Genomic DNA, 24,737 nt, shown 5'->3' on the forward strand with positions numbered 1-24,737 from the left:
CAGAGAGGGCGCTCGGCTTCTTTTTCTCCCTCGGCCTCCCTTCCCCCCTCGCTCCCGCCCCGCCATTGGCTGGGGCTCTGGCCCGCTGGAATTTCTGATTGGCCAGCGCACGCTGTTGCTAGGTCCGTGAGCGGGCGCGGGGAGGAGCTCGCCCTTCCGATGAGTCGGCGGTGAGGTTCAGTCAGCGCGAAGCGTCTCGGCCTGTCGCTGCTGTCGGCCTGCCCGGGACCTGCTGTCCGCTGCTGCCCGCTCTGAGAAGCCACCACCTCCGGCCTCCCCTAACCCCTCCCCCCCAGCGTCATGGCCTCAGGATCCGAGTAAGTGAAGGCTGCCCGCCGGCGAGCCGCGGCTTAGGCCCCGCCGCGGCGGCGAAGGGCCCGGCCCAGGCCTGCCTTACCGTGCCTCCGTGCGGCGAGGCCTGGGCCGGGCCCGGCGACGGGCCCGATCCGCCCCCCCGATCCCGCTGTGTCATGTAGGCGCCGAGGAGGCAGAGGAGGTGCCAGGGGGAGGGTGGGCCGCTCCCCGCGAGTCGCCGCCGCGCCTCCCTTCCCCCCCCTTCCCCCCCCCCCTCCGCCGCGGCCGGGCCTCCCCGGGAAGTGTCGAGTCATGGGGGGGTGGGGGTTTGGGAGCTGAGGCCGGGCCGGGCCTCCCGCTGCGCCCCGGCCGGGCCCCGCGCCGCCCGTCTGCAGTGGCCCGGCCCGGCCGTCGCCGTCGCGCCTCAGCCAGGGAAGGCTTTTGTCTTCCCGGCCCCGGAGCGGCTGGCGGGGCAGTGACGGGTGAGAGTGGCCCTCGCAGTGGCCTTCGGGCCGGGACTAGCGAGTGACTGGGCGTTAGCGGCGTCGGACATGTTGTGCTGGCCTGGCCTCTTTGGCAGCTGAGGCAATCGTCTATATTTTAACCTCCGGTGCCTTGCCTCGCTCTGCTCAGCTCCACGCTGGGGATCATCTTTCCTGGTCCTCAGAAACGAATTGAGCAACAGTGATCTCAGATCCCAGCTCATGTGTGAGAGCCTCTCTGCTCCATCCTGTGAGGAGCGAAAATGGAACCCGAAGATAAAATTTCCCAAATCTGAGAATACTTGAAGTAACTTTTTGGACTGGCCAGGGGCACTTTTGGTCCTTTTTGCATACGTTGTTTATGTTCTCCTTTTGTTTTGCAACTTCTGAAAATTGGAACATCTCAGTCCTACTGACTCAGCTCCAGCAAGGTTGGCCAAGAATCCAGAGTCAATGGCAGAGCTTGTAATGGAAGCCATGGTCTCAGAGCTGAGACTCAGTCTCATGGTTTTGTAGCTGAGCAAGGTGAACAGTGTCTTGAGAAGGAAACGCCTACTTTAGCAGAGTTATTTTCACCACATGGGAATCGACAAAAGTTACTCTGCAGTTGGAAAACAGTTACATTTTGGTTGCCATTTTTGGGTCAACGCAGTTGGCAGCCATCTTGCAGAGTTGGGCGTTAGCGTAGCGAGTAGCTTTGCTGAGAAGCTAGGACAGTGTGGTTTCTGAGGGGATTCTCACTTTCGGGTGCTGGCAGGCACACGTGTGTCCAGGGCACTTAGAAACCACTGGCAGGCATTATCTCAGAAGCAAGTTTGTGAGGACAGTGATAAAAAGGCACAGCAGCGTGAGTGCAGGAGGCGTGACTGCTTTCACTTCTGTTACTGAAGCTGGGATCAGTTTTGAGTCCATGCCTTCTCTCTTTATCTTCATTACAGACTTACAGGGGCAGCTGAGTTTCAGTGGCGCTTTGGGGGTTGGTAGTAATTTTCAGGGGGATCAATAATTGGTAATTACTTTGTGCCCTGGCTTTTCATGCTGACCACCACAACATGTAGCCTCTGGGTGTTATCACATGCTGAACAAGAGGAGCTCTGACATGCAGGAAAAGGATGAAGTGATGTAACTTTTAAAAAGTCCACCCTCTACCTCCTTCCCTGTGTCAAATGGAGTTACTGTACTGCTGTAATGAGAGAGAAAAGGGGGCTGAGGATGGGAACTGGGAACACATTTATTGTTGGTCTTTAGGGCCAGTACGTGTTTGCTTCAGTTTCACTGATGTTTGGCTGTTCTCTGGCGCTGGGGATTATGTCCTCACTTCTGGCCTCAGTGTAAAGGCGGGCTTGATGCAGGCTTTGAATTTCCTTTTTAACTCCAAAACAGCTCTAAAGCTACTTTTTGTGTTCAGTTTATCTCTTTGCTGAGTCAGTGAAAGAAAGGAGTGAGAGGGAAAGTGTGTGAGGGAGCGGACAAAAGGGGTAGAGTAGGGGAGATGATCTAGAGGATTTGCACCAGGCTCTCTCTGACAGAAAACTCACTGAGGAGCATTAAAAATTACCTAGGCCAGCTGTCTGTCCTGCCCTTGGCTGGAGTCTACCAGCACATAAAGGGAAGTTGAGAGCAGAGAGTCCCAACCCACGCCTTAGGCTTTCCTGCTTAGCATTTTCAGTTCAGACTCTCCCTCCCTGATGCATAGGTGTCTGTCGGGGACTGTCTGAGTGTGGTTGAGGTGCACTGGCAGGTTTTGCCCTGTCTCCTCAGCTAAAGCTCAAGGAACCCGCAGGAGAGGTGCAATGAGGGCAAATGGTGATGATAATAATAATACTCTAAATTACAACTGGAAGATGTGTACAGGCTGTCTTGTAAAATCCTTACTCTAGTCTGTAGGAAAAATAAAATTGCTCTCCTTCGTGGCTGATCTGTAACACCTTTGTTCCTTTGTGTGCAGAGCCATCAGGTCAGACAATAGAAGCTGACCCCGCATGTTGTTTCTTGGAGACCTTCATTCCATCTTTATTGCTGATGAGCTTTTCCATTACTGCCTGTAAAGTAATGTACTGACAGCATTGATCCAGCCCTCCCTTCTTACTCAGGAAACTGTAGATTCAGTTCCTCACTACTAAAACTTTTTTTCTCACATTCAGCAGAAGCTGGTGGACTTCTTGCTGAGCTCTCTTCAGCACTGCTCTGCCTCAGGAGGCATCCAGACTTTCCAAATTTACAGTTTCTGATTTATTGATGGCTTGGGTCAAAAAGCTTCCACTTGCTGCCCGGTTCCTCTTCATTGTATTTTTATCTTATGTTCCAGACTCGTTTTTCAGGCTGCATGGCAATCCCTGCATCCCAAAGGACAGCCAGACAGTTTCAGTGACAGTTTATGTAGCCAAAGTCTGGCAGCAGTTTCTTATCAAAGGTCCTTTGCTCCAACTCTCATATGCAGAGGGATATGAGTTACATTCACACTTCTGGCAGACTAAATAGGAGTATTGTTTCTGTCTGGTGTCCCTTAGCTCAACTTTTAAAATCTACCAGATAGATTTATTTCAGTGGCCAGGAGCTAATTCTGATGCAAGACCCTTAAAAGTAAGTTGTTGGTTCTATGCACTGTTTCAACCACAAGATCCTGTCTGGCCTGGCAGTGTACTGGTTCTCTTTTCTCACTGCTCTCTTGGTTTTCCTGGAACTCCCAGACCTAATTCCAAGACCACGTTTTAGGCTGAAGATGGAATCTGTGAGCTTCCTCCAGGATGTGTTCAGCAGCTTCTCTTGTGTCATTTTGGGTTCAGAGGCTTGACCTGTGGTACCTCACTCTGAAAGGGACAGATGTCTGTTTCTTGCCTCTTGCAGCCTTCCATGTGAAGAGGGAAAGAAACCCCAGGAAAGACACGTTTTACAGCTCCTCCTTTTGTTAACCTGAAATAATGTTGTCTTTCATTTCCAACATGTTTCCTGTGCTACCAGGGCTTATGCAAAGTGTGAAAAACTCCTGGAAACAAGCTGCCTGCCCTTACAGGCTGGTTTGGTGTTGTTCCCCTTTATACATGTTGGGGAGAGGAGCCAACGCTGTGTAGTCCATCTTGGAAAAATATCTATCTTGAGCAGGGGAGGGGGGGTGGAGGGGGCTTGTGTAACACCACACTGTAGGTATGTCACCCCTCTCTGATGCACTTTTAAAAATGCAGTGAGTGTGCCAAGGGACATGCAGCTGCCACGGCAGCCTTGGTGCCGCGTAGCTCCTCGCCCTGTGGCTTCCACCCAGGGTTTGACTTCTCCTGGTTGTTCTGTCCCTAAAGGAGCAAAGGGTACGGCAGGCGCCATTGTCCACAAAGCTTCCTGCTCTCTGCCAGTGCTAGCTGCTTGCTGAGGGCAAAGGAAGGCTTTTTATTTTATTTACTTTGTCAGAATCGAACCAAACTGCAGAGTTTTCTATTCCACCTCCAGGCACTGGCACACTGCACTGCTTTGAAAAAGGAGCCAGGCGCCTGCCAAGGGAAGTTGCAGCAGTCTGCTGCTCTTGTGTATGTGATGCACAGCTTCCCAGGGCACCTCAGGAGTCACTTGGTTCATATTCATATTTCTTTCATGGAGTGAATTATTCGGTGTGTTAGATTTTGAAGGAAAACAATCTGCTTTTCTTCCGTCTCCTTGCTGTTGGGATTCATTCCCTTTTGTCATGGATTGCCTGCTGTATTTCCTGTAGCATAGTGGGCTGGAGCTGCAGGGACTCCTGTGAAGGTATTAAGAAAGGTGCTTTTATCCTAAAAAAGAAAACCCCATTTTTCATGACCACTTAAATAATTCTACTGGTTTGCTAGGTTTAACTAATATGCCTGGACAGGCTAAACTCTTACAACTCTTCCTGTCAGGGGAGCTGCAGCTTTGTCCTTTAATGCCCCTATTTATCTGGGATTTGACAGCAAATAGACTTGAACTTTTGCTTCGGTGGCAGTGGTTACATGTGATTTCAGATGAGTCCGACTAATTCTTTTAGGCAAAACATCTTACAGTCAGCAACATCTCACAGGGCACTTCTTTTCATAGATAGCCTCAGAGCTCTTCCCATTGGAGGATAGTAAAGTAGTTGTGTTTACTGACAGAAAACATTGTGCTTTGAACTCCGGCAACTGGTGCCCGGGGAAAATGTTCTCCTTTGTCTTCAAAGCAAGTATAGTTTCTGAAAGATAACAGAGAAACCCGTAGAAAATGGAGATGAAAACAGGGGGCTTGCTGGAAAAAGGGGAGGAGCAGTATCACTTGGACTCATGACTTCTGTTTTCCTCACCAGTTCTAAAGCAGATGACTTATCAACTGCTATTCTGAAGCAGAAGAACAGGCCCAATCGGTTAATTGTGGATGAAGCCATCAATGAAGACAACAGTGTTGTGTCACTGTCCCAGGTGCGTCATCTGTAAAAGCAGAGCATTTAATCTGGTAATTTGCAAGCTGTTGCTGTGTATTAACTTGAAGTGTAATTTTGCAACACGAATCTCAAGTGTTTGTGTCAGAAGCTGCAGCAGTTTCAAGCAAGGGGGGTGGGTTGTCTTGTCTTCTGATGCTCTCCCATGTTAAAACACATTTTGATTTTTGACTCGTAGGAGTCACTTGAGCTTGTGCCCTTGGCCTGGCTTCAGGATTAGCTCTTGACCAGCATAGTGGGAGCCTTGTGGGCTTCCAAGATATAATTCTCCCAAGTCAAGTAACTTCCCTTAAATGCCTGAATTCCTGTTTTGTCAAAAGCTTGTTCTAATGCTGTTACTGTTTACAGGCAAAAATGGATGAATTGCAGCTGTTCAGAGGAGACACTGTCCTGCTAAAAGGAAAGAAGAGGAGGGAAGCAGTCTGCATTGTTCTGTCAGATGATACCTGCTCAGATGAGAAGATTCGCATGAATAGGGTTGTCCGCAACAACCTGAGAGTGCGCCTGGGTGATGTGATCAGGTGAGGGCTTGTTAGCTAACTACTGTGTATCCCTGGGCTGCCTAAATAATGTGTGTGCTGGCTCTGGATTGAGTGAGTAGCAGAGGCAGTGTCTGCACAAAGAATCCGTGCATCTTCCAGAGGAGAGAACAGAAAGGTTTTCAAGTGTGAGTCTTTCATCAGAGATTTCTGTTTACCTTTCCACATGTTCCTGGCTGTTTGTGTATTCACATTACTGCTGAAGATTCTTGAAGTCTCTTCAGAACCTTCAAATCACAGGTCCTGTCATTAAATTGAGTGGTTCTTGTGTTCCCCTGTTGTCAACAGTCATCTTCCCAAACTTACCTGTTTAGGTGAAGGGCAAATTTTTCTTGTCTGTATTTTTATGTCCACAGTGTTACCCTGTAGTGGCATTAAGCAGCAACTGTATTTAATCTCATAGTATCTGAGCTGCCCTGTGACAAACAGAAGTTAAAACTTGCTAGAAATAAGCAACAAAAACATGAAGCAGTGATATAGCAAGATTTAAAATCCCTGAAGGAGGCTTATGTTCCAGTTTTGGGGTTTAGTTGGGTTTTTTTTTAACTAGGTGTCCTGGTTTTGGTCAGGATGGAGTTAACTTCATTTGTAGCAGCGGATGGAATGCTGTTTGGGTGTTAAAATGAAAACAGTGCTGATAACACCCTGATGTTTTTAGTTGCTGTCAGACAGTCAAGGACTTTCAGCTCTTCATATTTATTTCTCTGTTAATGAGAAAGGAGGGGCGAAGCCAAGATAAGTGACCCAAACGGGCCAAAGAGAGCATTCCATGCCAATTCCATCCTGCTCAGTATCAAGGGGGGCTGATGGGAGGAGGGGGCGGCTCCAGGACACGCGGTTTTGGGGGGATGGTCGGGTTCTGGGACAGCTCTGGGTGGCACGGCCTGAGCTGTGGGTTCAGTGAGAAACTGCATTGTGTATCAACAGCTTCATAGATTTTTGCTCTAAAGTCCTGTTAGCATTGTTATATTGTATCTTTCTGCTATTCTAGTAACCTATCCTTATCCCAACCCATGGGCCTTTTGGTTTCTTGGTTTTGGGGTTATTTGCCCCTTCCTTTTCCCTTCCCTTGCCTCAACCCCCCTTCCCCTCCTCTTTTCCTTTAAGGAGCAGGCAGCTGCCTGGATCTCAGCTCTCAGCTGGGGTAAAACCACGACACCAGGAATGTGTAAAAAGTGTTGCAGGAATTTGCTGCGCGATCCGTGTACGAGGTACAGGGAGAGCATTGATGTGTATACAGCTTGGCTTACAGGAGACAAGTTCCATTCTGTGATGGGAATGAGCATTTGAACATGGAACTCGTGAGCGTTTCTTAAACATAAAAACACTCATTTGCAGGCTTAAAGATGAGAGCACTAACAGCTCTCCCTGGGGTGGCTCAGAATAATCCTTAAATGCAAATTATTTTTCATACAAACTTTGTAGAGGAGAGGAATGAGGTTGTTCCATCCCTCTACCGCTGTAGTTGGGACAGAACAGTGCTTTGAGCCAGTTGTGGATTTAAAATAAAGGTGAATCCTTAGTTTAATCTGATGTGAGGTTACTGTCAAAGTTGTTTCTAGTGTGACAGTTCAGCCTGTGCTCTCCCTTTCTCTGCTGGACTGTGTCTGTACTGGTTCTCAGCCTTCCAAATGTGTTACTGATTGCCTTCGCTTTGTTGGAAGGGTCAGAGGATTTCCACACCTCTTGCCCTCTAGAGTTTTTCTTGCTGATCTTTAACTGCTCATTTAGTCACTTTCCATGGCATGGTGTCTGCCAAAATCCAGATTAGTGTGCTGTTTGCTTCCTACATGTGGTCTGCCAACTGTTTTCCTTTTAGGCTGGTCTGTGTTTCCTTTACCCTTTGTCTGTACCCTCTCTAAAGCATGTGGTAAAACCTACTAAGAGTCTTGAGGAAAGTCACCAGTGAAAGTTGTGTGCTCAGCTGCAGATACATGTAGGCTTGTGTTAGCTGGCAAAGCCTGTTTGAGCTTTGCCAAGGCCCGATGTTCTGAGCTGTTGCTGCAGTAGGCAGTTGCTCTACGTTACAAAGTAACAAATGAAGTGTTTATATAAAAAGGGTTAAATTCCTAAGGGAATTTAGTCCACAAAGGGAGACTGACAGACATGTGGCTGCAAACTGGTTACCCCTGGCTGGTACTGAGAGCGCCATTGCTCAGAATCAGGGTTACCAGCGACAGGGGCTCTGGTCTCTGGAGTAGGTTTTGAGGAAGAGAGGAAAGCAGGGCTTCTCCCAGCTCCCTTCCCCTTGCAGCTGGTTCAGCAGTAGATCCGTGTTCAAACAAAAGTTGGCTCATGACTCACAGGTTCTTAGGCTTCATTAGTAACTTGTGAATGTGGCTTAGGGGTGGCAAAGGGGGTTACAGAAGAGTGGGGTGTAGGAGGAAAGTATGAAACTACCATTCTTGGATAGGGCTGAGAGGAGTGAAGGAAAGTGTGTGTTGTGAAGACTAGTTCTTGATGGCCATGATTTTTGCCATGTGAGCATTGGAATGTTCTTATGCAGGAGGGTCCTTTCTGAGGATTGATAACCCTCTGATTGACAACCCTTTTGGTGAATAATTTTTTCCTAATGTCTAATCTAAACCTCCCCATTTACCTTGAGGTCGTTTCCTCTTGTTCTATCACTTGTTACTTGAGAGACCAGCACCTACCTGGCTACACCCTCCTTTCAGGGAGTTGCAGAGAGTGATAAGGTCTCCCTCAGCCTCCTTTTTTCCAGGCTAAACAACCCCAGGTCCTTCAGCTCCTCCTCATCAGATTTGTGCTCTAGACCCTTCGCCAGCTTCACTGCCCTTTGGACATGCTCCAGCACCTCCGTGCCTTCCTTTTAGTGAGGGGCCCAAAATGGGACACAGAACTGGAGGTGCAGCCTCACCAGTGCCATTCTGGGGGGGCAATCACTGCTCTGGTCCTGGGGGCCACACTGTTTCTGGCCTCTGGGCCACCTGGGCACACTGCTGGCTCATCTTCAGCCGGCTGCTGACCAGCACCCCCAGGTCCTTTTCCTCCTGGTAGTTTTCCAGCTGCTGTTCCCCAAGCCTGTGGCATTGCCTGGGGCTGTTGTGACCCAAGTGCAGGACCCAGCACTGAGCCTTGTTGAGCTTCTTACAGTTGGCCTCAGACTGTCCAAACACCTCTGCAGAGCCTTCCCAGCTTCCAGCAGATCAACACTCTCTCGCAACTCATCTTCCAACTTAATGAGGGTTTACTCAATCCCCGTGCCCAGGTCACTGATAAAGACACCAAAGAGTGTCTAAACTGGCCCCAGTGCTGAGCCCTGGGAAACTCCACTGGTGACTGGTCACCAACTGACTGTCACTCCAGTCACCACAACTCTTTGGGCCCCGTCTGTCACCCAGCGAGCTGTGTGCCTGTCCAAGCCACGAGCAGCCAGTTTCTCCAGGAGAAGCTGAGGGAAACAGTGTCAAAGGCTTTACTGAAGTCCAGGGTGACAACATCCACAGCCTTTCCCTCATCTGCTGCATGGGTCACCTTGTCATAGCAGGAATCAGGTTAGTCAGGCAGGACCTGCCTCTCATGAACCCATGTTGCCTGGCCCTGATCACGGTTGTCCTGTATGTGCCATATGATGACACTGGGGATGGTCTGATTCAGACCTGTCCTGGCACTGGGATCAACCTGACAGCTCTGCAGTTCCCCAGATCCTCCTTCCAGCCCTTCTTGTAGAGTGATGTCACATTTTCTTACCTTCAGTCAACTGGGACCTCCCAGTTAGCCAGGACTGATGATAAATGGTGGAACATGGCTTGATGAGCACTTCTGCCAGCTCCCTCAGTACCCCAGGGTGGATTAGCCTGCTCCATAGACTTGTGTCAGTCTAAGTGGTGTGGCAGGTCACTAGCAATTTCCCCTTGGATTATGGGGGGTTATTGAGTTTGAGTGGCAAGGTTTTGGTAGCGGGGAGGGGCGAGCTGCAGGGGTGGCTTCTGCAAGAAGCTGCTAACAAACTTCCCCTAGGCTGGATAGAATAAATACCAGCTGGCTCAAGGCCATGATGAACCCACCGCTGACCAAGGCTGAGCCAACGAACAATAGTCACAGTGCCTCTGTGATCATGTTTTTAAGAAAAAAAACCAAAAAACCACAATCAGATGTTTTTTGCCTCCGGAGAATGGAGTGAGGTGTGAGCAATACTGCAGATACCAAGGTGAGTGCAGGAGAGGAGGAAGTGCTCCAGGTGCTGAGGAGAGATTCCCCTGCAACCTGTGGAGGAGACCATAATGGAGCAGGTTGTTGCCCTGCACCCCGTGAAAGATGATGGGGAACAGAGGTCCCACCTGCAGCCTGTGGAGAGACTCCACACTGGAACAGGTGGAGACACCTGAATGAGGCTGTGACTTGGTGGGAAACCCGTGCTGGAGCAGGCTCCTGGCAGAACCTGCAGCCCGTGGAGAGGGTGGCCCAGACCAGAGCAGGTTTGCTGTCAGGACTTGTGACCCTGTGGGGGACCTGCACTGAATCAGTCTGTTCCTGAAGGTCTGTACCTTGTGGGAGAGACCCACACTGGGGCAGTTCATGGAGAACTGCTGCCTGTGGGAAGGACTCATGTTGGAGAAGTTCATGGATGACTGTTTCCCGTGGGAGGGACCCCATGCTGGAGCAGGGGAGGAGTGAGGAGTCCTCCTACTGAGGACGAAAGAGCAACAGAGATAATGTGTGATGAGCTGACCCCAACCCCCATTCCCCATCCCTTTGTGCTGCTCAGGGAGGGGAAGTAGTCATGGATAAAGTTGAGCCCAGGAAGAAGGGAGGCGTAAGGGGAGGTGTTTTAAGATTTGGTTTTGTCTCTCATTATCCTACTCTGTTGTGACTATGTCCTTACCTCCTACCATAAGCCTTTCATTGTTTCTTCTCTCCCCTGACCAGCTGAGGAGGGTGAGTGATAGAGTGGCTTTCTAGGGCATCTAGCCTCCAGCCAGAGCCAGCCCACCACAGGGAGCTTCATTCTGCTCCCTGTCTTCCAGTTCAGGAGACGGGATACCTGGAGAACAATTGGTATCACTGTAAAGAAAGAAGGCATTTCAGCCTTTTCCTCACCGTTTGTCCTTACATTTACCCCCCCACACCCAGTGAAGGATGGAGATTCTCCTTAGCCCTCCTTGTTGCTAAAGTATTTATAGAAACATTGTTTATTGCCTTATATGGCAGTAGCTAGGTTAGGTTCTAGTTGGGCTTTGGCCCTTCTGATTTTCCCCCTGCACAACCTGATGATATCCTTGCAGTCTTCCTGAGCTGCCTGTCCCCTTTCCAAAGGTCATACACTCTCCTGCTTTCTCCCTGAGTTCCAGCCAAAACTCTCTGTTCAGACAGGCCAGCCTTATTTCTTCCCAGCTTGCATTTTGGTACATCTAGGTCTAGCACGCTGTGGCTAACTGGAGTTTTCTTCTGTTGCAGCATCCAGCCGTGCCCAGATGTGAAATATGGCAAACGTATCCACGTGCTGCCGATTGATGACACAGTAGAAGGGATCACAGGGAATCTGTTTGAGGTCTACCTCAAGCCGTACTTCCTGGAAGCCTACAGACCCATCAGGAAAGGTAATAGTGCCTGTTGCTCCAGTCCTGGTGGCAGCAAGTGTGAGCTAGTCCAGGCACTGAGTAAGGAGAAATTCTAGAAGCTTGCACGGATCTCCATGAAGTGTTAGACTGGTATCTGTAGAGTGAGGTTTTGCTGGTGTTCAATTAACTTTTTCCTTATCTTGAGAAGAAGGGGTAATACCTGCTGCTGGCTGGAACAGCAGCTTGGTAGCTCTGTGGCTTTTTGTTACATGAGATGGGAAAGCATCAGGAAAGGCTCAGGTAAGAGTCCAGGAGAAAGTCTAATTAAATTAAATTGCTACCACTTGATGGAATCAGAGAGTTGTCCATGTATTAATTGGTTGGATATACCAGCTGGTACCCTGACTAAATTAGCTTCTTCAGAGTAATTTAATTAATAACTGGGAGAGTGCTTATAAAACTAAATGTGCTTTGAGTTGTGCGAGTAGCTCTTCTGCTGGAACAAACAGATCCCAGCGCAGTATAAACAACAAGCTGAAGTTACGCAGCTTCTGCAGCCCAGTTTATCCAGGAGCCCTAGTGTGTTTTATATGTTGTTCTGCTTCTGGAGACCACCAGTTACAGCTGGTAACAACTAGTTCTAATAACTTCAGAATGAGTTTTTGTTAATTTAGGGCTTTCTGCCTGATTTAGAAGTGTTAAATAGAAACTGAATGGAAAAGGAATGTGACTCCTCGCCTTTGTGTTTAGGCAGAGTATTCTTTTCTATTGTTTGCTGGTTTTGTTTGCTGTTTGTTTCTGGATGAAATTTGAGAACTTTCAACTGCTGCGGATCTAAATGGTGCTCGGGTAGTCCCAGTGCACACACAGAGCTCTGAGTTTAAATGTAGAGCAGTGTTAAAAATGCTGGCAGTGTATGCCTGTGTAACCTGCTGCTTTGTCCTCTGGGCTGCTGGTGGTACAAGGGTTGACTTTTTGCAGACGTCTGTTGCAGCAGGCTGATGGAGTGTGGGCTCTTACAGGTGACATCTTCTTGGTGCGCGGAGGGATGCGTGCCGTGGAGTTCAAAGTGGTAGAGACAGACCCCAGCCCGTACTGCATAGTGGCTCCAGACACGGTTATCCACTGTGAAGGAGAGCCCATCAAGAGAGAGGTGAGCAGAATCCTACCGTGCAGTTCTCCTCCTGCATCCCCTCTGTCCAAAATCTGTGGCACTGCTTCGGAGCAGCAGTTCCTGGTGTGGCGTTTTGTGTCTTGAATGTAATAGTTAAAAACTCCAGTTTCAGGAGCTGAGCTGCTGCTAAAGGTAGGCAGAGAGATGTGCTCCTAGTGTTCTCCTCACATACTGAAACTGCACCAGTGCGTAGGTTTACTGGTGAGATGCCATACTTCAGCAGCAGCTGCTTTTGCCTCTGCTTCCAGTTGTCTCATGCTGGACTTAAGCACATCTTTTAATTCCAGAGTTCCCTTCATTTATAGCAGGGAGGGTTTACAGTGTTCCTAGATTTCATGACACACAGAAAGAAAGCAGGTGGTGCTTGAGAAATTTGAAATGTGCATATTTTTCTCCCCAGTCCTTTAAGATACGTAGTGCTGAGCATCCCAAGCTTGAGGCACCCAGAGGGGCTCATCTGTCAGGTCTTGGTCTCCTAACTGTTACAGAGAAGGAGATCTCAGAGAAATGAGCTAGGTGGTTGCATACTTCGTAAAGTGCCTTTTTACCACCTGCAATTCAGTGTGAGTGCTGGTTCTTAATTAGCTGCCTACTGAAAAAGCTCCCTCTGAGACATGCTTGTGAGGCGTCTACACACAGGATGCGGCCAGTTTGGGCTTCTCAGAACATAGCAGAGACAGATGGGAGCAGGTTCATCCCAGGCCAACAAAATGCTGAGGTGCAGGAGGTCAGAATGAGTGAGGAGCAGCCAGGAGAGTGGGTTGATGCAGTCTGGAGGAGGGAGGCAAAGGGGCAGGCTTACTGACAGTTGCCTGAGGTGAAGGGCTAGGAGACCAGGCTGGTTTGAGAGCTGTGTGCCAGGGACAAGACTAGAGGCAGTGATGTAAACTGAATCAAGGGAAATTCCCTGTAGATACTAGGAGAAAGGTTTCCCCAAACCCTGGGGCAGGGTCTGGAGAGGGCAGGAATCTGCAAACCTGGAGACCTGCCACACTTCATGGGGACAGACTGAGTGACCTGTGTGAAGTAGGAGGGGAGGAACTTTTGTGGGGCTGGAATTGAGCCCCTCTGAGATTCCAGGCTGTGTTATTTTGTTACTTTAGTGTGGCCACTAGAGATTTGGACAACCAAATGAATGGATGCCGTAGAGCTGTACTGGAGGAGTTGGCTATGCTGGATCTTAACATTCTCAGTTAACTTGAGTTGATCACAAAAGGCAATGCCACATCTGAGAACTGTGTGACAGCTAGGGTGTGTCAAGTTGTTAGAGCTATCACAGTGTCAGAAAGAAATGTTTTTTATACTGAACTTCATCTGGATACATCCAGGCAATTTGCTTTGTGTGTCTGGAAAGACAGAGTTAAGAAGCAGTTGTAGAAGACACCAGAAAGACTCGAAAGTGAGAGTCACAAGACAGCAAAGAAGTGGCTGTGAGCAAAACCCTGGGTTCCTGTCATGAATAGACTGGGATGGGTTGCTGAGCTATTTTTTTTTCACTCAGATATTTAATATATTTCTTTCTGGATAGGATGAAGAGGAGTCACTGAATGAGGTGGGCTATGATGACATTGGGGGCTGCCGGAAGCAGCTGGCTCAAATCAAAGAGATGGTGGAACTTCCCCTCAGACACCCTGCACTCTTTAAGGCCATAGGAGTAAAGGTGAGTCCCAGGTGGATGAGTGGGGTTGTTCTTGGAGATGACTCTTGATCTCAAAGGTTTACGAGGCGTTGCAGTGGAGTAAGTAATTTGTGAGGTTGTTTTAATGCTGATGTTAGGAAAGTCTTTCCTTACATGTTCTGGACACAGATTACAGTACTGACAGCTTGTAAAGCTTTGAATCAGTGCTGTCAGCTACTGGCAAGGCTTTTGTTTGTGTGTCATGCAAAGCAGTGAACGTGTTGATAGCAATACTGGGATGGCAGCTGTTGCATGGGTTTGCATCACAATTTTGGACTGGCTTTACCAAATGCTTACAGTTTCACTGGGAAGCTCTTTGGGCATTCAGGTAACCACTGAAATCCCTTGCTTTTGTCCTTAGCCTCCACGTGGGATCCTGCTCTATGGTCCTCCTGGCACTGGTAAAACACTGATTGCTCGAGCAGTGGCCAATGAAACAGGAGCTTTCTTCTTCCTGATCAACGGTAAGTTCTGTGGCTGTTTTGGCCCCAGATCTGTGTGCTCATTCATCCACCTTATGGTAATGAATGATGTTAATAGGGCTCATAGAGCCACATTGTCTCCCTGATATCCTTATCTCTTTCTGTTGTGCCCTGGGGGACATGTGAAGGTCATTTCTGGGGCAACATCTGTAATGGCACTTCCTTTAAGCTTGAGCATGTTGTGGTAGGAAGGCAGCTTTGCAACATAGGGGCTTGGAGTCTGTCTGGGTGCTCATTTGTATTTGTGAGGGCAGAGCTGGGAGCGAAGTGTTGGGATTATTTTTAAGTATACAGGTGCAGGATGCTGTTCCTGCCACCACGCTCCATTCAGAAAAAAAAGCTGTTGTGCTGGTTTCTGTTCCCACTGGAGTAACGCACAGACCTGTTCTGTTTCACATACTGTTAATTGAGAATGCTGTAATGAGTACCTTGGTACTTAGCTACAAGTGACAGAGCCTCCTATGGATAACTCCCCTGCAGCAGTGGAGGTGGTTGCTGGTTTATGCCCAGCAAGGACTGGATCCTGAATTGTCCTTGCTGCTTTCCTGTCCCATTGCACAGTCAGTGCTGGAACAGCTGAAGGTCTGTACCTTAGGAGTGCTGCTTTGCTGTTCTGATCTCCATCGCCTGGCCCTATGAAGGGCACCACAAAGGGGCCCGTACAGCCCAGCGTAGCCGTGACCAGCCGGAGGGAAGCAACGTGCTTTGTATCTCAATTTATCAGATGTAGATGGGCTGGTTGTAGCCATATGTCTCCCTTGTCATGTACGTCCTGAAGTGTGTGGAAGCTGTCACCAAATGCAGATGAGCCAGCCATTTCTTTAGACACTTGTATTGCATAATTAACTAACATTACCAGAGTCAGGGATGAGTTCTCTGTGTGCTGGTCACAAGCCTGGAGCTGCAGGCAGTGTTGTAGTCAGAGGTGGTATGAACTAATGAGTACCTGCAATGAAACACCATAGTACCTGCCCTCAGCACCGGCTCTGTCGCTGGCATGCTGCTGTCAGCTCCCAGCTCTGCACTCCTGAGGGTCAGGCTTCTTTTCCTTGGACCTTTTAGAAACATACCTTTCCTTTGTTACCACTCCTGTCAGCATGATGGGAAAATCTGTCAGGCCAGAGTAAATCTGTAAGCCAGCACTAGTGTTCAGCAGTTGTAGGAGATCTCAGGGGAATGTTGTCCTTCCTTCTGGGACTGATGTGCTTATACATTTTTATTTTTTAAAATTTATTCTTTAAGAGGAGATGGGCCTTGAGTTGTTGAGTGTTGGGGGTTTTTTTAGACTGATGTAGAGGATTTTACAGTGGTAAATGTATACCTGTGTAATGTAGGGTAAAGGCAGCTTCAGCACCTCGGAGCTTTTTCCTTCCCTGCACTGGTAATTCTTCACCACAGAATTTGATTGCTTCTCTTACAAAGTAAGACAAGCATTAACATTGTGTGGTGGCATATTATGGAGAAGCTCACCAACTGTAAAATAGAGTAAGGAAAGAGGCCAGCTGAAGTAGCTTGTTCACCAGCACTGTGTTCTGCCAGAGTAACCAGAAAACACCAGAGTAATGATAGAAAGTACTTTTGTGTGCTGTTCTTGCCTGTTCAGCTGCAAATTTAGGGAACTTGGTTGATCGTGGTTGCTTTGGCTTGAAATACAGATTGTCCCAAGTGCACACTGTACTACAAAACCCGAGCTGCATGCCTTGGGGCTCGCTGTCTGCCTCCTGGGTGCCACAGTGCCGCTGCTTTTCAGGTCCTGAAATCATGAGCAAGCTGGCTGGTGAGTCCGAGAGCAACCTGAGGAAAGCCTTTGAAGAAGCAGAGAAGAATGCTCCTGCCATCATCTTCATTGATGAGCTGGATGCCATTGCTCCTAAGAGAGAGAAGGTGAGGAAAGCCTGTAGAAGGTACAGTAGCACATCTTTTGGTAGCAGCTGGCATGAATCTCCGCCTTTGACTACAGGGTGAAGTGGTATTTATCTTGATGCCTGATTTTGTGGGTGTGAGAGGAATCAGATAAGATGTTTCTTAGCAGCTCACCACTGTTCTGTCTGTCTGCTGTGGTGCAGTGCTAGTTCCTGCTCTGTGCTGTGGAGCTTCTGGTCCAACTGCTGCTTTCTGTCTCTGTAGACACACGGGGAGGTGGAACGCCGCATAGTGTCTCAGCTGCTGACGCTGATGGACGGGCTGAAGCAGAGAGCACATGTGATCGTTATGGCAGCTACCAACAGACCCAACAGCATCGACCCAGCACTCAGGCGATTCGGTAACCACGACTCCAGTCTCTTCCTTGTGTATCACCTCTTACAGGCTGTGCTTCTGGGGCCTGGGAAAGGCTGAGCACAATTTAATACTAAACATCTGAGCGCTACGTAAACTATTGACTTGGCTCCAGCTGCTTGTTTGAAATTCGTTTCTGTGCCATATTAGGGTAGAACTTGCAGAAAGAAATACTGTGAAGTAGAAGAGTGTGCTAGCCTCTGTTAGGTGAAGCAGTTCCAGGACACACTGAAGGAGTAAATGCTTAAGGGGATGTTTATGTCTGAGTTGTAGAAGGCTCCAAATTGTCTGATTTTTCTTTTATTCGTGACAAAGGTGATGTTTTCTCAGAGTCAGGTTTTCAGAACTTTGTAGAGTGAGTGGATGTCTGGTGTATGACCAGCTGATAAAGTCTGTATTGGCAAACAAGTCCAGTGTGCAGGGAAAAACAGCCTCATGAATGTGTGTTGAGGCATCTGAATTCACAGCTATGGCTAGAGGAACATGGTAGGTGTACATGCCATAGTTAATGCTGCAGTAATACCTGGGTTTCCTGCCTCTCCAGATACTGGGGCAATTTGCAATTTTCACCACTTTGGTACTGCTGTGAAAGTTCTGAAAAATTAAATCTCTCAGTATTTGCAGACTCTTGTGCTGAGGATGCGAAGGTACAAATAAAAAATGTCTCGTGTTGGTCTGGGGAAGCATACTTCCCTATAAATAAGGTTCAGAAAAACTTACTAAACCGGCAGTCCTCTGTGTTACAGACTCTTGAACTCTGGTTAATACTGTAATAATCTCACTTTCCCTAAATGGCCAAAGCCTTTCCTCCTCCTCTGATCCAGCTGATCTATGCTGCAGAGGAACCCAGAGCTCAGGCATTTTCTGAAGTTGTTATGTGTCTGTGCTTGTCATTGTGTTGTCCAGAGACCAGAAGGCAGCAGCTCCTCTGGTTGGCAGAGTCAGAAGCTCAACAACTGTTTTCCACTCCCCAGGTCGTTTCGACAGAGAGGTGGATATCGGAATCCCAGATGCCACTGGGCGCCTGGAGATCCTGCAGATCCACACGAAAAACATGAAACTGGCTGATGATGTGGACCTGGAGCAGGTGAGCAGCATGGTATTAGGAAGTTTTTCTCTCTGCAGACAGGTGTTACTGATGCTCTGGTTTGTAACGGAAGAGTTGCTAAGGCTTGGTAACATAAATGTAGTTACTTCTTTGGAACGGCATGAACCCGGGGGAATGTGGGATCCCTTGGCTTCCTTCTGACTTGTTTATCCATGACCAAATAGCCTCACTTGCTAGTTAAAAATGACATGGCTAGGTGAAACAAATATGTATCTGTCCAGTCTAGAAGTTCCTCACCACTGTCTTCCTGGGTGGCTTTGTTGTGGCATTCTCTTTAAAAATAAAGCGAGCTCAAAACAGCGCGCTCAGAGCTGGGTGAGACACCACATGTCAGTGATTGGTTCCTATAACCTCTGTCCTGGATGAAGAGCTGCTGTCTGCAGGGCTATCTTGGTGCACACCTGAATTCCACAGCTTTGCTCTCACATAGGAGCTGCAGCAGCGGTGTCTTTGCCTGTCGAATGTGTGGTAGCACTTGCCTTGAATCTTCAGCAAAGCGCTGTAGTTCCTGTCCTCAGAGCTTTGTTGCACTTCCCAATGAGTGACCATAGTGTGCATGGCCCTTGTGAGTCATAGTGCTCTGCTTTCAGGTGGCAAACGAGACCCATGGCCATGTTGGTGCTGACTTGGCTGCTCTTTGCTCAGAAGCTGCTCTTCAGGCTATCAGAAAGAAGATGGATCTCATAGACCTTGAAGATGAGACCATTGATGCTGAAGTGATGAACTCGCTGGCTGTGACCATGGATGACTTCAGGGTAATGTGGGGGTGACCCTTCTCCTTTTGGGTGCAGCGTCGTAATCGCTTATCTGAAGCAAGTGAACATAACATGTTAGAGTTCACGTGGTGCTGTTTTTTCTAATGACAGTGGGCTCTGAGCCAGAGTAACCCTTCTGCCCTTCGGGAGACTGTGGTGGAGGTGCCACAGGTTACCTGGGAAGATATTGGTGGTCTGGAAGATGTGAAGAGAGAGCTCCAGGAGCTTGTACAGGTAAGGGTTTCCAACAGATTTTTGTCTGGTCAGCTTGAAAATTGTAATAAAATCCATAACTTCCTCAGATCCCCACTGGGGCTGTGAACAGGGTAAACACAGAGGGGTTTTGATATTTGCTTGTAATGGGCTAAAAATACCATGCAGTTCCATCTTGGTCAACCTGGAGAGGAAGGTGCTGGGTAGCAGCATCAGGCTTTTCTTAGCTGAGACTGCAGTGTGATCTTGGGTGGCTGTTGTGCTACATGCAGAAACCACAGCAGTTCTGCTTCTCTTAAGTGGACATCACCACTGAGTGTCACCCTTACATGTTGGCTTTATATGCTAGAAAGTGGCTGAGATTCTGATACAGAGCCTCTGAAGGGCTTCCATCAGCATTAGCTCAGGGACAGGTGAGAAGTAATTGTGAAGCCTTGTACAAAGGGGAAGACTGGGAGAAAAAGTCACCAATGGTCTGTGGAATGGTGCCTGCACTGGGACAGTTCGGAGTTGATATGGTCCTGCTTTCAGTTGGCACTGTAAAAACATCCTGTCTGGGAATAAAAGAATCTAATTTTCAGTCTAATTTTCTGAGGTTAAAATCATAACCTGTCTCTGATGCTTTGCCTGTCTCTGGAGGGTGAGGGAATGGGTTAGATAATGAGCTGTTCCCTTTTGCTTCCCCAAGGCAGAGAGAAGTTGGGGTTAGGTGCACTGTAAAACTACCTGAACTGCTACTTAGCTCTTAGAGGTAAATAGGTTGTTTAAGGCACCTTTCCAGTGTAGCTGTGGTGCTTTTCAGACCAATTTAAAAACTCCTGTGGTATCGAGCAGGCATGGTCTCATGTGTAACCCACCAGAAATCTCAGGTACTTCTTTAGGTAGGAGGAGAAACAACACTGATGGAGTAAAAGACATCCCTGCCCATGGCAGAAGGGCTGGACTAAGTGGTCTTTGAAAGCCTCTTTCCACACCCAGACTGTTCTGTGATTCTAAGGTAGAAGCCTGCTTGCTCTGCCTCGTCACGGGAGGTTTACGTGTGTTTGCTTTGCTCTCCTTCAGTATCCTGTGGAGCACCCGGACAAGTTCCTCAAATTTGGTATGACCCCATCCAAAGGGGTTCTTTTCTACGGGCCTCCAGGTTGTGGCAAGACGCTGCTGGCCAAAGCCATTGCCAATGAGTGCCAGGCAAACTTCATTTCCATCAAGGGGCCTGAGTTGCTCACCATGTGGTTTGGAGAGTCTGAAGCCAACGTGCGTGAGATCTTTGACAAGGTAAGTGCCTCTTCTACCCCCTGTGCTGTGCTCGTGCTGAGGTACCCCCAAAACATTGTCTCCACTGCGTCTGTCTTGCTCACCTGGTTCTTGTTTGTGTCTTCTGTGTTTTCCCCACTTGCACTGAGAGCAGGGGCTGCTTTCTGCTCCACTTCAGTAAAATAGATGTTCAGACCACACTCTCTGGCTGCAGGTTGCATCTCCGGTTACAGGATGTTAAATGCCCCGGTGCCTTAGCGGCAAGGCTAGCATTTGGCTGGAATAGATAATCCTCCACATCCCAAAAAACTTAGCTTGATACCTCATTGGCCATCACCATCTACAGACTTTCAGAATAACCTGTGGGTTCTTGTCCTGCAATATATGTGGCTTAGGAAGGAAGTTACTCCTACTTCCCTCTTGCCAAATAGCTCTTGTCCCAGAAGGTTTCTGCATGGATCATCCTGGGAATCCTCTTGTGGCCAGGGGAGGTGCTGATAGAACAAACCTGGAGTAAAGAGAAAAATTTAGGTCAGGAGGGAACCTCAGAGGCCATCTGGTCCAGCTGTTTGTCCAGAGCAGAGAGGTAACTTGGAAATTTGATGAGGTTACCTGGTGCTTCCTGTGAGTTAAGGGTGGAGGATCCCTGGCGTCTGGACCTGTGTGCTAGGGTGTTAGAACTTTATCATTGTGAAGTGGGTTTTTTTCCCTCCTTATTTCTATCTGGAATTTTATTTGCACCCATTTATGACTGTGGCCTTTCATCCTTTCTCTGCACACTGAAGAAAGATGTCTCCCTTTTCCCTGTAACTACTCAGGGAGATGATTACCTTTCCACCTTCCATTAGATACATCTCATGTATTGACACTTGAGTGCCCAGATGACTGACTGATGTCCCCAGGCCTTGTGGGGAGACTTCTAGTCCAGACAGATGGGCTCCAGGTTTCCCTCCAGGTGTCGGGGTTACCACCCTTCCGCCTGCCTTCCTCTGAGCTGCTGTAATGGTAGAGGAAGCCACATGCTCCTCGCCCGGTGGTGTTAACGTGGGGGTCCCTGTTCCCGTCTGCAGGCCCGCCAAGCAGCGCCCTGTGTGCTCTTCTTTGATGAGCTGGACTCCATCGCCAAGGCTCGAGGTGGAAACATTGGGGATGGTGGCGGAGCCGCCGACCGTGTCATCAACCAGATCCTCACCGAGATGGACGGCATGTCCACCAAGAAAAACGTCTTCATCATTGGTGCCACCAACAGGCCCGACATCATCGACCCAGCCATCCTGCGCCCCGGCCGCCTGGATCAGCTCATCTACATCCCCCTGCCTGACGAGAAGTCACGGGTTGCTATTCTCAAGGCCAACCTGAGGAAATCACCAGTTGCCAAGGTAGGATCTGCGTCCAACTTGGGTTGTCTGTGTGTTGCACGTCCTCTTCACAAGCTGGAGCAGTGGGCTGGTGGCTGCTCTGTGCGGTATGGAGCTGGGAAACCTTCTGTCTCCAAAGGGTGGAAGAGGTGAGGGGAGGCCTGAGCTCTGAAGCTTGGTATCAGCGAAGCTCGGTGTTGTGTGTAAGCACACCAAGCCTTTGGTGTGTAGTGGAGTTCTGCCTGCAGTGTGGGGAGCAGGAAGCCTGTTACAGCAAGGTGGAAAAGATTCCTCTGCTCTGAAAGAAAAGTAAATGTGGAGCACGGGGGTGGGAAATGGAAGTGGAAGAGGAAGCACTGCAGTTAATTGTTGCTGAACTCTTAACAAAGCTGCATGCCCTGTGTAGGGAGCAGGCAGTAGTGCATCTGATAGTCAGGGAAGGGCAGGTGTCAGGTGAGAGCTCAACCATTGTTACGCTGAACTTGGTCTTTTGGTGCTGTTGGGAAGGAAAACCTCAAAGGAGGCTGCAGTTGGTCTGCCTGTGCCATATCACCACTTCTTGTCTGACGAGCTTTATTTGATTCCTAATGCTCAGACCTGAGCAGGTTATATCCTACACCCACAAGTGCAGAGGCATTTACAGCTACTTCGTGGCTTTTTGCAAGGTACATGTGCAGAGTGTGGGGTTAACTTCCCCAAAACAAGACTCTTAACAGCTGATTGTCCAGAGGTGCATCAGCACCTTGATACCGTGGGCTCTGAAGACACCTCTGTGTCACCTGTAAGGATGGATGTAAGGTGTTAAGGAGAGGCTTCTCTTGCTTTCTTTGCTTGCCTTTTTTAATTTTACTTTCCCTTTTTTTAACTAGGATGTCGACCTGGATTTCCTAGCTAAGATGACCAATGGCTTCTCGGGGGCCGACCTGACGGAGATCTGCCAGCGTGCCTGCAAACTGGCCATCCGCGAGTCCATCGAGAGCGAGATCCGGCGGGAGCGCGAGAGGCAGACCAACCCCTCCGCCATGGTGAGTGGGGCTCCCTGCCTCAGAGACGGGCAGCCCGTGGGCGGGGTTGCCGCGTGTTCCTCGCCTGGGGACGAGTGGGCTCTCGGTGCGGAGCTGGAGCAACTTGTTCTCATCCCCGTGGGAGGCTGAGGCCCTCCTGGGGTGCCTCTTTGTCAGCGTTGCTCAGCGGGCCCCCGCCGCAGCCCTGACTCACGGCCTGCCGCAGCCTCTGCTCCAGCCCCTGCCGTGGGGGTGTTGGAGCAGCCTGGCCCACAGGCAGGTTGTGGGCAGCTGGCGGGTGATGGAGCTCAGGCACACAGCTCACCCCGGCCCCGTGTCCCACTGCAGGAGGTGGAGGAGGATGACCCTGTTCCCGAGATACGCAGGGATCACTTTGAGGAGGCCATGCGCTTTGCTCGCCGCTCTGTCAGTGACAACGACATCAGGAAATATGAGATGTTTGCACAGACTCTACAGCAGAGCCGTGGCTTCGGCAGCTTCAGGTAACCCTGGGGGTGTGTGGGAAGGGCAGAAGGGGCTCAGGCAGCCACAGAGCAGAGCGCTGAGGCAACTTTCCCCTGCATCCTGGGTAACAAACCCTTCTCCCACCCTGCTTCCCCATGCTCCCCAGCACATACAGCAGCAGCTAGCACACAGCATGACAAGTGTAGGCTGTGCTGCGGGAGGGATTGTCACTGCTCTCAGTGCTCCTGAAGTCCCATCAACCCTTTTACACTTACCACCAGTGACATCACGCGTGGCCCCGTGAGCCCTGTGTGTCACCTGCCTTAAGGCTTCATCCCAATTCCCCTGCCTGTCTTACTCAGCACCAGGGTGTTGGCGTGGAGGGAAGGGGTATGATAGTGCCATTGGAGGAGGAGGATTTTGAACAACATCTCTCCTTCTGCCCTGTGGCACACAGGTTCCCGTCGGGTAACCAGGGCGGTGCCGGTCCCAGCCAAGGCACTGGAGGTGGCTCCGGGGGCAATGTGTACAGCGAAGACAATGACGATGATCTCTACGGTTAACGCGCTGTCCTCGGTGGACCAAACTCCAAATCAGGCCACGTTGTACAGACAAAATCCTATGTTCAGTGGACTCTTGGCTTCTTCATTCCTCAGTCAGAACAGTGTAGCTGCACGTCAGACTGTGTACAGGGGATATTTTTTGCAAACACAAATCCAGACCTGTGTTCAGAGGGAGGCAGACAGGGAATTAACAAGGAGGGGAACTGACTTAATTTCTGAGAAATTTCTGTTCTAGTTTATGTGGCAGAATCAGCAGCTTTAGCAAGGGGTACAACGCTAGCCTGTATAAAGAAAACCACAAAAAAAAAAAAATCACAAAAGTAATAAAAAAAAAATAAAACCCCCACAAAACTCTTGTCAGGCCCCACTGTTCCTTTGTGCTGTCTCGGGGGGCTGCCCAAGTGTCCTGCATGCTGGTGGAGCCTGGTGTGGGAGTGCTGGGAAGTGCTGGGTAGGGTCCTGGCAGCAGGTACCTGGCCCTGAGTTGTGGCAGCTCCTGCTGCTGTGGCCTTCGCTAGCGATGATCCCTGTTTGCTGGTGCACGGGGGCTCTGGGTTTGTGCAGCTTGATGCCCGTGTGCTCAGGGAAGGGGGTGGCTTCAGCCTGGGGACTGACGTCAGCCTTGGCTCTCCCATGGCAGCCACCCTCCTGTCATGCTTCTGATCACGGTTCTCTTCCCTTCCTGCTTCTTCTTTTTCCTTCTCCCACCTGAAAGGTGTGTTTATGTGAGAGGAGCTCTGGCTCTGGGTCTGTCAGGTGCTGGAAGGGGTGGGAGGCTGGTGGGAGCTCTTGCCCCAGAGCCCGGCTGATCTCGGGGTGCTCCACCAAACCAGCTCCATCGCAGGGGGGGGCTACTGGAGCAGTGACAGGATGGGACTCTCCACGAGAGGGGGCTTGTGCACAGCAGCGGGGAGAACCGCCGGAATTGGGAACGCTGAGCCTAAATAGCACAAGCTCCTGCGGGGGTGGGAGGCGGGGAGGGACCCTGGGGAGGGGGGCAGCTCAGGTGCTGTGTCCTACTTGCGCGGTGCCCTGTCCTCGTACCACCTCTGTCACACTGCTGCCCGTGCCAGCAGCATCGCCACCCCCTGCGGCAGGGGGGGCTGGGGGGGAACTGGGTGCCCTTTTTTTGGGGATAATTGGCAGCTGGGA

At 49.6% G+C, this 24,737-nt stretch overlaps 1 protein-coding gene across 1 annotated transcript; it reads left to right on the forward strand.

The window, feature by feature from the left end:
* The first annotated feature begins 180 nt into the window (after window positions 1-180).
* On the forward strand, window positions 181-24,019 carry VCP (valosin containing protein). The gene is made up of 17 exons (XM_084278307.1): window positions 181-317; window positions 5,062-5,173; window positions 5,542-5,714; window positions 11,151-11,293; window positions 12,277-12,407; window positions 13,957-14,088; window positions 14,468-14,570; window positions 16,339-16,472; window positions 16,716-16,851; window positions 17,840-17,952; window positions 18,564-18,728; window positions 18,840-18,962; window positions 20,004-20,216; window positions 21,266-21,574; window positions 22,423-22,578; window positions 22,906-23,060; window positions 23,480-24,019. Exons 1-17 carry the CDS (start codon window positions 301-303, stop codon window positions 23,583-23,585), a joined length of 2,421 nt encoding a protein of 806 aa, XP_084134433.1. The 5' UTR covers window positions 181-300; the 3' UTR covers window positions 23,586-24,019.
* Window positions 24,020-24,737: the final 718 nt, after the last annotated feature.

Source organism: Gallinula chloropus, assembly GCF_964237585.1.
Source record: "Gallinula chloropus genome assembly, chromosome: Z".
In the NCBI taxonomy this organism is placed as follows: Eukaryota; Metazoa; Chordata; class Aves; order Gruiformes; family Rallidae; genus Gallinula; species Gallinula chloropus.

Bases quoted from the DNA above. Each gene is read 5' to 3' on its own strand.
- VCP (XM_084278307.1), top strand. The intron at 14,571-16,338 runs GTAAGTTCTGTG...GCTGCTTTTCAG, and splicing joins TTTCTTCTTCCTGATCAACG to GTCCTGAAATCATGAGCAAG. The intron at 16,473-16,715 runs GTGAGGAAAGCC...CTGTCTCTGTAG, and splicing joins TTGCTCCTAAGAGAGAGAAG to ACACACGGGGAGGTGGAACG.